Here is an 11,743-nt window from a genome sequence, read left to right on the forward strand (position 1 = left end):
ATATATCCATGTGCATCTAGTAAATTGGTCAACTATTGTAAGGAAATATTTGACATTATTGTAAGCTTGGATCGGATTGGGACCCCAAATATCAACATAAATTAAGTCAAATGGGTTTGAAGCTGTGGTGTTTGATTGAGAAAATGGTAGTTTATGCTGCTTTGCGAGTGGACAAATTTCACAAGGAATGTTGGACGGAACTGTGGACTTTGAATTTGACTTTTGAATATCATTCAATACATGCTGTGTCATGGAACTATGTCCAAGTCTGTAATGCCATAGTGTGAATTCATTAAATTTTGAAACATGTGTAGTGTTAACATAGCTGGAATAGAAAGTAGAAAAAAAAAAAAAGATTGTAAAGCCGTGGAATCTGGTTTGGTATTTTGGAGATGATAGAGTCCATTATGCACTGTCCTATACCAATCGTCTTCCATGATGAAAGGTCCTGAATGTAGCAAGAGTTAGAAGAAAAAAATGAGAAAACAATTGGAATGAATGGATAAAGATTTGGCAGAGAGTAAATTGAAGGAGAAGGCAGGTACACAAAGCACATGTTTAAGAATGAGTTGGTCAGAAAGGTAAATATCACCAACGTGTGTGGCAGGTGTTGTGGTGCCGTTTGATAACTTGATTGTGTGTGAGATGAGGGTGATATTATGAGTGAAAAGACTGGGGCTACAGATCATGTGATCTGTAGCTCCTGTGTCTATTATCCACGAGTGAGTGGTTTTTGTGATGGTGTGTGATGTGTTTGTGGAATTGTAACAAAGAGTACCAGAAACAGGAGAAATTCCAGAAGTGGATGAATTTGAACAAGTATGATTTGCAGCAGATGTAGTAACTAGGGGTTGAGGAGATTGAAGGAAGGCAAGGAGGCGAGTGTACTGCTCTTGAGTAATAGGTGAGCCATTGCCGATTTGTTCCTGTTCAAGTGAAGATTGATTAACATGTGATTTAAACTTGGTATTATTTTTGTGACCTGGCGGAAATCCATTTAGCTTGTAGCACTTGTCTCTGGTATGTCCTGGTATGTGACAGTGAGAACACACAGGGAGATTAAGATTTGCTTTGAAGCACCGTTCCAATGAGTGTCCTTGGATGTTGCAATGAGTACAAAACAATCGATCTTTACGCGATGAGGAATGGTTGCGTTGATCATCATGCTGCCATTGCAATCGGTGAAGGAGGGGAATTAAGTTGTCGGCGCCTTTCCTCTTGTTGTATAAGAGATAAAACTCGATTTACTGCTGGGAGAGGACCATGGAGTAATATTTGTGTGCGAATGGCATCAAATGATTCATGCAGTCCATTGAGGAACTGCATAACTTTGCTTCGGTGAGTGTAATCCATCAGAGTCTTCACTGCTCCACACGTACAGGAAGGCATAGGTTCATATATTTCTAACTCATCCCAAAAACCTTTGAGTTTATTATAATATTGACTAATCGATTCATCATCTTGAGTAAGTGCTGAGATTGATTTAGTGAGCTGAAAAATTCGTGGAGTGTTTTGAATTGAAAAAAGCTTGCGGAGATCATTCCAAACAGCTGCGGCAGTGTTTGCATGAGCAATGCTTGCTCGATGTTCAAAGCCAACGGAATGTTGAATCCAAGCTATCACCATATCATTGCAACATTCCCAAGCAATAAAGAGGATCGGAATCATTGGATGGTTTGAGAATCTTGCCATCAATGAATCCTAATTTGTTTTTTATATTCAAGGCTCGACGCATGGTCCTTGTCCAGATTACATAATTTTTAGTGGTTAGAAGATTAGGAACCAGTGGAGAAGAAGCTCCTTCACTGGGTTGGATATAATAAGGACTAGCTGGGTGGTGTGGGTTGTTCTCAGGATTGGAGAACATATTTTTATCGTTTGGTGGAGGTGTTTCTGTCATGGCTCATGATACCATGTTAACAGCAATGCAGAGAACGCAGAATATAGGAGCAGAGTACGAAGAAGAGGAAGGCAACAGAAAACAAAGAAGGGATAATTGAATTGTGTTGGAATAATTCTCATTATCTGTACTAGCAGTGTACTGCTATTTATAGATTACAAAAATGGAATGAAATAATAATAACAAACAAATAAGGAATAATGGACAGCGTATAACAGAAAGTATAACAGAATGGCCTCATGTAATTGCTGCATCTTTATCAGGTGGAACCGTGAGCATTATATGCTCAGTTGTATCCTTTATTCTCAATAGCACCAGTGCTTGTTTTGTTCTTTCCCCGTGCTTACTGCTTAGCCCTCGTTCCGCCACCGAACCCTGAAGTTTTTTTGACCATATAAGCAGGTTTTTCCTCTATTATTTGCTTTATTCGCTAAAAGAGATGAGAGCATTCTGTGCAATCCGCTCTGTCGAGCACCTCTATTGTCTATCTAAAGGGCTTTTCACTACCTCAAGGTACTACTCCTTCCATGGTCCTTTCTATGTTTTGTTCCTATTAATCTCTCTCTCTCTCTCTAATATTTTTGTTAATCATCTCCATTTTGTTGCTTAATTAGTGTAGCTTTGATGGCTTATAAGAAAATAACTAAAAATTCATTCTTGAATATCCGTTGGGGCATTAATGGTCTTTGCTTTTGTGAGATTGAGGGAAATTGTATTTTATAGTTCTTTTTTTCTTCAACATATGCTTGTGTATTTTTTAAATTATGGATACCGTTCATTTTTCGAAGCTAAATGATTCAGGGGCTTTATTAGGTTGTGCCAATAATATAGTGGAGGGGAAGAAAATCCCGAATATTGTACTGAATAAGCACGAAATTTGTTCGGCCTTCGTTCAATCTCTCAATTTTCTTTTTCTTAAAAAGATTTTTTTAACTGCAAATGAGGCTGCTTAGAGGGGTGGGAGTGAGTGATTGTGTAATATTGATAGTAATACTAAGGTGGTGCGACTTTTGAAGCATTTGAGGATGAGAAATAACGGTTACTTGGTGCTGATTAGCGGTGATGAAATACTGCAATGGTGGTGTGGTGTGAGGAAAACCAAAGATGTTATACTGCTAGAGATGAAGTGTTGCACGAACTTCTGTTAACACATGTATAGGATCGAGAGAGATTGTTTTCGGGTGGTTATATCAAAGCACTCTGTGGTGAATGCAAGTAGGGTTTGACAGATGGGAGGTATTAAGTAGGTATAATTCTGATTTAATTTGTTTGTTGTGAATTATTTTGGTAATTTAACAGGGTGACAGATGGTTTTGAGTTACTGGATGATACAATTAATTGTAGTAGCTAAAGTAACTGAAGCTGCAGATCCCTCACACCTTCCTGGCTATCTCCCTTTCCATTTATTTTGTTTTATATTCGATTTTCCTGCTAACTGTGGAAAATTTGATTTTTGTTTGATCTTATTCAGGATTCGACTTCCATTACCTGCAAAACTCTTCTCCTGCAAAGCAAAGTTCGGTAAGCAAGTTCATTTTCTTTCATGTAGCTTATGTGGGGCTGTTGTAGCCTCCACAAGAAAGCCTTCTTTTTGGATACGATAGCAATTGGTTCTGTCATCATTATTCTCTCTCTTATGATGTTAAGCTTCTTTTTTGGATATTATGGCAGCTGATTCTGGGGTAGATGGATTGTTCAGCTTGAAACTGGTGCCTCCAACCTTGTTAGCAGCAGAAAAAGAAGCCAAGGCTGTTTTGACCCTGTTCTTAAAGAAACAAGGATTGAGCAATGCAGTTGCAGCAAGAACCATCAACAAGTCAGACCTTTTCATCGACCACCTCGTCTCAAGGCTTCATTTTGTTCATAAATCTCGATATCTAGTAGGTTCGATTTCAACATATTGCTGCTTCTCTCGACCCACAGCTAACATCTATAATTCTAAATTGAGTCTTTGCTAATCACATCTCCCTTTAGCATGACAGGACATGAGCTTACAACTCTTGAGATCAGGGACGCTCTTATTCCATTCCTTAAAGCCCTTCTCGAAGAGCATGGAAACTTCGTGGTAGATGTAGTGGAAAACTTTCCTCACCCACCTGTTAAAGAAAAAACAGTTGTGCCAGTTTCTCAGCCCAATCTGACTCTCGACTCTAAGAAGCTAAAGGCCATCTCTCGAGTGAGTGAGATAGACCCAGCTGGGAAGCTTCGCCCTCATGTTCTCTATCTCATAGAGCTTGGTATGGATCTTGAGCAGATCAAGGGAATTACACGAAGATTCCCAGCTTTTGCCTACTATAGCTTGGAGAGAAAAATCAAACCAGTGGTTGAGTTTCTTCTTGAGCTTGGGGTACCAAAATCAGATATTCTCACCATCCTCAGCTAAAGGCCTCAGTTTTGTGGAAACAGTTTCTCCAAAAACCTTATACCCACTATGACGTTCTTGGAAAATTTTGGTGTGGACAAGAAACAATGGGCAAAAGCGATATATCGCTTTCCAGCACTTCTCACTCATAGCAAGCAGAAGGTGGAGACCACTGTAAAAAATTTTTACGAGATGGGCCTCTCAGCAGAGAGAATTGGTAAGATTCTGACACGCTGCCCACACATTATTGGTTACAGTGTGGAGGAGAAGTTACGGCCAACTGCCGAATACTTCCATTCTTTGGGGGTTGATGTTGGTTTCTTCTCTATTGTTGTCCACAGACTTTTGGTCTTAGCATTGAGGCCCATTTGAAGCCAGTAACAGAATTTTTTTTGGAGAGGGGGATACAGTATCAAGGAAATTGGGACCATGATCTCAAGATTTGGAGCGTTGTATACTTTTAGCTTGTCAGGGAATTTGATACCAAAATGGGAGTACTTTTTTACCATGGATTATTCCACATCAGAGCTAGTGAAATTCCCTCAATATTTTGGATATAGCTTGGAAGAAAGGATTAAACCGAGGTATGCACGGGTGAAGGAGTTGGGGGTTTCAATGCTGATGAACCAGGTTTTATCACTGTCGGGTAGTGCCTTTGAGTTGACTTTTAAAAGGAAAGTGAAGAAAATGTTCCCTGACAAGGATACGAGTTGTAGCAGCAATGACAGTCGTTGAGGCCGGGTACAAGAAGGTTTGAGGTTTGTATGCAGATTTATAACTGTACGTGGTACACCATTTAAAGCATCGTTGTGGGGTACAATTTCCAGGTCAGAAACAAATATTGGTGTCGTTGAGTGAGCATAAGAATTATTGCACTGTATTGGAAAATTTTGATCATGTAGATAAATCTACAGCTGCATTTGCAAGCTATGGCCATGTCGGTGCTGTTGTGAGGCTTAATCAAGTTTCTTACATTTTGGTGCATAATGCTACATGCAAGAAATGGGATGAAGATCCATCTACCATCCCCGGTCATCTCAATCCCCCGCTGCCCCCACCCCTGGCGAGTGAAGGACTACCTGCTTGGTGGTGCTATATATTCTCTGATGATGAGGAATTAGGAAGTATGGAAGCATAAAGATTGTTTATTGAAATGGTACATCTGATTCATTTCAAGTATAGCTTCCTAAGGGGTGTAGCCTAGTTCTGCGTTTCTAGTATATATATATATATATATATATATATATATATATATATATATATATTTATATAGACGAGGTGAGGATATGAAACGTGTAATATAAAAGAGTGAAATCAATAATGGACCCATATTGACAGAAAGATATATAGCAATAGCCTAAAACAAAATTGCTGCAGCTAGCATGACCACAACTTCAATGAAACGCATTGAGAGTTGAACACCTTAAGACATGCACAACAACATAATCCAAGTAAAGTGATGGCAATCAAGAAACTCCCACTTTAGAGAATGCCTTCATTCAAACCTCTGACCAAAAGTTGAGAGAAGAACCTGAACTCAAATTGTATCATCGTCTCGAGTATTTTAATGGACGCAGAACTCTGATGGAAGCTCTAGTTCATTTTTTAAATTTGAGTGTTTGTTACCCAAGCATAATGATAAATGGCCCCTTTTTCGTTCAAGATTCTCCGTAATATTAAAAGGGAACATTGCAGAAAATTTGATGAACAACAATATCACCTTGGACTCCCTTGCATGGTAAATGCTTACTCATACATACCAATTCTCTGAAACAGCGGGGCCATACTCATATTATTATTAATGCATAATCCAATCAACAACCCTGGTTGGGCTGAATTTTTTTCTTTTTTTTCTTTCCTGGATTAATAACAAAAGGGAAACCAACAGTGTGAAGGAAGAATCTGGCTTCAAAATTTTCAAACTAATAAACATCCTACGTGACTTCCAAATCTAAACTCTAGACATCCCAAGCTTTCGCTCAAATAGGCGGCGGAGAAGGTAAACTTGGAGAACACTCGCACCAATTAGTGCTGCTGATTCAAAAAAGGCCTTGTGAACTGCTCTCTGGCTCATTGCATCGTTTACTGCATTTCCAATTGATATGGCAAGGTTAGGTTGAGAGAGAGAGAGAGAGAAAGAGAAAGAGAGAGAGAGAGAGAGAGAGAGAGAGAGAGAGAGAGAGAGAGAGAGAGGTTTCTATGTTGTTAATGTGCACATAAGTGTGTATGAACTTTTAACCATAATCTATTAATCTTTTAATCTATTCAAGTCAGAAATTTTTTTTCATTAAAGCCAAACGGTTTCTTTATGTAGCACTGACAATAATAAACAATGTAACTAAAGAATCAAGCTTGTAAACCCCAGGGTAGTGGCAAAATAAGAGATTCCTTGTTATATGGAGTGATAGGCATGGCAGATATGATAATCGACTCACAGAACTACTTAACTATTTGTTGCAGAGAAGGGAGAAGGAAGTTAGGGGGATTAATTTTTCCCAAAAAGGTAAAGTTTTAAAAGGGGTAATCGGTTGGAAGAACAGAATCTCGCTCATATGCCTTGATAGGTTCTAATCCATGAGAAAAAGGAAAAGGAGACCTACTGGAATCCAAAGGACAGAACAACGGAAAGAAAAAAGATGCAAGCATCAGAGCATTTTAGCACCATGTTTTCCTTCTATTCATCATTTCTATATAGGTATTCATGCTTCCAATAGATACCTATTGCCTGGCGTTCTGTTTGAGCCTCTAGCCAATGCTGTTCGAACTGAATGTTGTAAAGAGCTTCCTCCAACTTTGATATATGTTCTAACAAAGGGTTCAAATGCTCTGGAGATATTACAAAGCCAGCAAGTCAAAATTCATAATTCAAACGGCATGACAAATACCAAAAAATTGATTATGAAAACCGAAGAATGGTTCACCATCTTTTGCATGCTGATCATGGTATGTATAATGGCTAACATGAACATCAAAGTCTATTGTTTCATGATATGGAGATTTGTTAGTAAAGCAAAAATGGTGGAGTCCTTTGGTAGCCACAAACTCGAACTTCTCACTTATCTTGTCACGAAAATCATGAATCTGACCACCAGAAGGTCCTTTAACCTGAAAACTTCAACATGTAATAGGATCAATGGAGGTTTCCACACCAACAAACAGGGCTTGAAAAAAGTGGACTCATAGGCTTAGAATCATAGTCGAGTTAACACCTATTTTGAAAAACATCACACTGTTATGACTAAAAATCTACAACAATGCCATGAGATGAATGGTTTCATGTCCCAGGAGTTGGTTCATGTGCATTTATGACGATTCTTTAAAGCAAATATGTGTAAAAGAGGTAACATTATGGCATGGCAAAAAAATTGAAAAACTCTAAAAAAGCAACAAAGCCAAACATGGAGCTTACCATGAGGTCTACACCATCTTGAGAATAATGCCAAGCACCGTCGACCTTAATTACAACAAAAGAAAGATGAACCGTATCCCCTTCATATTGGATATTGTGAGAGAAGCACTCTTCCCTGTCAATGACAAACCTAATTCCAAACACCACTTGCAGGCTTGACAAAAGTGCCAGCAGGACAATAGCAAATTTTGGTAAATTAATTGTCATCTGCAGATTACAAAGTTGCCTTTCTCAGTCATAAGAACGAATGCATAAAAATAGATGCATAAAAATAGACATCAGTAAAGTGTAAACATTTTCTCCACAATTTGCAATAAATCATCTATCTGCGCAACTAAACTTATTTTTATTCTTGTTTTCATTATTTTCCAGAAGTCCATTTTCAAACCAAACAAACAGAGAACAGAGAGAAGAAAAAACTCCCCAGGAAAGAAATTCACGTTTAACCAATATAAATCTAGTCACAGAATCACAGATATAGATAAAAATTTCATCATAAGATCTAAAGAGAAATAACACGATCTCATTTTACTCGCCGTTTGGTTCCTGAGAAGACGAAGAAAAATCACGACAAGCCCTTCAAACTTCAACCCCCCCCCCCTCCAGAAGGAAAAAAAAAAATGATTGGAAGATTAAAACACCCATAAAACAGTAAAAAAATTACCGTGATTTTCTCACTTTTCATTCCCTTACTTTCTCAACAACCAAATAAGATAATACAACAAAACATAAGATTTGGTCAAAATTGATCCACAAAATAAAATTTATAGGAGAAGTTTTTACCTCGGAATTTGAATTATTTGATTGAGACCCAAAGAAACAAAAGAAAAGTATTAAACTCGAACGATCTGAGAAGCACTTTGTGAGTTTGGGATAACTTATCAAAGACGGAAAAAGTTGCTTGTGCTCAGGTTCTGATTTCGTACGTACTTACATACATGGAAGATATCGAAAGCTAGCAGTTTTGAGTTCTTTTGGTTGACGTAGTGTCGTTGGAAGGGCTCTGATCCTCTGCGTCTCGCGTGTCCACTGCGTCCAGCAGGACAGCCTTGTTTGAAGATTACTGATCGAACAATGCTATTTGAAAGTTTTTAACGTCACATGCCATTCACATTCACCTAAATTTAAATTTTAAAATTTATCTTTTAAATTAAATTATGTCATATGAATAATATAGTAAAAACTTTAAAAACCTTCAAATAAAAATATTAGTCAGATTTGCAACATGATTTTTTCCTTTTACATATATTTGGTTCATAAGTTCAAATAGGTTTGTATCAAATTAATAACATATTATATTACCAATAATTACACACACACTACATATAATATATATAGAAAATTACAAAAATACTCCTCAACAGTACTGAGCTTTTAGTCTACTAAACTAAATGAATTATTTTATTCTCAAACTGGTGCATAGAGCATGCTATACACATCACTGAAATGATAATATTTTATTTGTAAGATTCAAATTTTAAATTTTATCTTCTAAATAAAAAATTATATCATGTAAGCACTTTATTAACTACATACTTTATTAACCCATTTCCTTAACAATTTCCTGCTCCCGCTCAACAAACTTTACTGGATTTATGGAATTCAACGTTTGCTTATCGTGGGGAGCCGTCTCCATTAATGCCGCCTTACCCCCCAAAACTGCTCCCTCATTATCGCCCTGATCTATGACAGCAACACCTTTCGTTCTCGTAGATTCCTCCGGAGAAATCACCGGATTACTGATGCCTGCCACAGGCTGCTTGTCCCGACGAGACCAACGTCTCCTCGGTTGGGATCCAGCGCGCAACCAACTTCCATAAGGGAGGCCATCTGACTCAACACAGCGCTGATTCCCTTGCCATTTTGTACACTCCAGGTGGGCATGACGTAAGAGACCACAACAATAACAAAAGTTGGGTAATCGTTCATAAGAAAAATGAATCCACACAGGCTTCGCCAGACCAACATTCATCATCTTTCCACGAAGCAAAGGTTTTGAGATGTCAATGGCAATCCGAACACGCATAAACTCCCCCCAAGCCATTTCTCCTTTCTCGATATCCACTTCTACTACCCTTCCAATCTTGCTCCCTATTAGATTCCCCACATACTCATTTCGAGTAATAAAAGGGAGATCATGCAACCTAACCCAAAAGCTGCAAGATTCTATTCTTTGCGGTGGGAAATGCTTGTTGGTCAAACTCTTTACTGAGCGCCATTATAACAGGGATGTGTTCAAGTCTACGATGAAAAGAGCTTGGAGACTGGTTAGGGACATCAAATTCAGGGAACTGAATTCGGTGCTCATGTTAATCGAATTTGAGGATGAATGTGACAAGAATCGGGTCCTTAAAGATGGACCTTGGTCTTTTGATAAACACTTGGTCTTGGTCAAAGAAGTAGATTGTCATCAACAAGTAGAATTTGTCTCCTTCATAATCCGCCACCCTTGTTTAGCTAATAAAGCCAAATTGAAGACATGCAAATCCTTAAAACCCAGGCCCCCTTTTCCTTTCGGCTCACACATCTTTTTCCAACTCATCCAATGAATTCTTTTTTCATTTTTCTTTTGACCCCACCAAAACTTTGCCATCAAAGCCTCCAAATCTGAACAAAGACTAACTGGGAGGAGTGGAAAATTTAGTGTGAAAAGCTGCTACAGATTTTTTATGTTACACTTACAGGGCTGTAGAAGGGAGAGTTCTAATGGTAGACAACAATAGTCATTGTGGAAGGCCTTGTGGAAAATGCGGGTTCCTCATAAGATTAAGGTTTTTGCGTGGAGGGCATGCAAGGAGATTCTCCCTTCCAAACAAAATCTTCTTAAAAAGTTTGTTAATATTGAAGGAACCTGTTGTTTTTGTAATCATCATATTGAAGACATAGGCCATGCTTTGTTTTACTGCCCTGAGATACATTCCAGCTGGTTTCCTTATTTTCCTCTCATTCAATAGACAGGGGGATCCTTATCTGTAATGCACGTAGCCTTGGAAGTTCTAAAGCAGGGTAAGGTAGATGATCTAGCTTCGTTCTTTGCTATTGCTTGGGGATTTTGGTGGAGAAGAAATCAAATGATGCATGAACAAAAAAATAGTGCAGTACAACAGGTCATTGATCATTCTTTATCTGTTATAAAAGTTTATAATGATCTGAAATATTTGCCAAAGAAGTCAGCCCAGGCGTATTATGAGTGGAAGCCCCCTCCAACGGGTTGGTTGAAGCTAAATGTGGATGGTGCTGTTTTTGGTGAACTTCATAAGGCAGGGGTGGGTATGGTACTCAGAGATGATGCTGGCAAGGTGACCTGGGCAGCTAGCAAGATTGAATTCGAAGTGCATAATGCTGAAGCTATTGAAATGCTGGCTATCTTTCGTGCTTTACAACTGTGTTCTAGTATGGGAATCCAAAGATTGATTATGGAATCAGATTGCTTGATGGCCATTCAAGTGCTCAATAATGAACTAGTTTCTGATGCTTTGTTAACTCCTTTACTGAGTGAAATAAGGAAAGTGTTAAGTGTGTTTGTAGAGTGCAAGTTTCAACATGTTTATTATAGAGAAGGTAATCGGGTAGCTCATAGTCTTGCCCGATATGCTTGGAACGTTGAGGATATCTCAATGTGGAATGAGTGTTATCCAGACTTTATTGCTTAGGATGTTTGGCTTGATAAATGTTTGTAAACTCCTTTGATTAATGAAATTTCAGTTTTAAAAAAAAAAAAAAAAAAAAAAAAAACTACGTATGCTCTACACACCTGCTTAAAAATATAAATTTTCAAAATAAAATAGCAAGTCCAAATAAGAAATACAACATATTCCATTTATTATGATGAACTTGATTTCTTAAAAAAAAATTTAGTTAACATCGATTTTCTTGAGAAATCTAAATTTAAAACATTTTTTAAATTTTCATGCGCACATAAAACTACCAAATATTAATCTTCAAGATGGAGATGTAGAATATAAACTGATGGATACATTCATTAAGTGTGAAACGATATATTCTCCACATGGTTTCAGGTAGTGTGATTTATCTACCTAATTGGAATTGTTCGATTTCATCGATTTGTTGA

General features: G+C 37.9%; 1 protein-coding gene and 1 pseudogene across 4 annotated transcripts; one reads left to right on the forward strand and one right to left on the reverse strand.

The window, feature by feature from the left end:
• The first annotated feature begins 2,302 nt into the window (after positions 1-2,302).
• Positions 2,303-5,465, forward strand: LOC108987120 (annotated as a pseudogene).
• Positions 5,466-5,998: 533 nt separating this feature from the next.
• LOC108987121 (transmembrane emp24 domain-containing protein p24beta2-like) lies at positions 5,999-8,764 on the reverse strand. 4 transcript variants are annotated; one of them, XM_018959982.2, is made up of 5 exons: positions 8,606-8,764; positions 7,672-7,878; positions 7,184-7,367; positions 6,981-7,088; positions 5,999-6,347 (listed from the first exon to the last, which is right to left on the reverse strand). In XM_018959982.2, exons 1-5 carry the CDS (start codon positions 8,609-8,611, stop codon positions 6,214-6,216), a joined length of 639 nt encoding a protein of 212 aa, XP_018815527.1. In that variant the 5' UTR covers positions 8,612-8,764; the 3' UTR covers positions 5,999-6,213. The 4 variants fall into 4 exon arrangements, with proteins under 4 accessions (XP_018815527.1, XP_018815528.1, XP_018815526.1 ...); XM_018959983.2 differs by having other exon boundaries at positions 8,455-8,722; XM_018959981.2 differs by lacking the exon at positions 8,606-8,764 and adding an exon at positions 8,336-8,394.
• Positions 8,765-11,743: the final 2,979 nt, after the last annotated feature.

This window comes from Juglans regia, chromosome 16, assembly GCF_001411555.2.
Source record: "Juglans regia cultivar Chandler chromosome 16, Walnut 2.0, whole genome shotgun sequence".
NCBI lineage: Eukaryota > Viridiplantae > Streptophyta > Magnoliopsida > Fagales > Juglandaceae > Juglans > Juglans regia.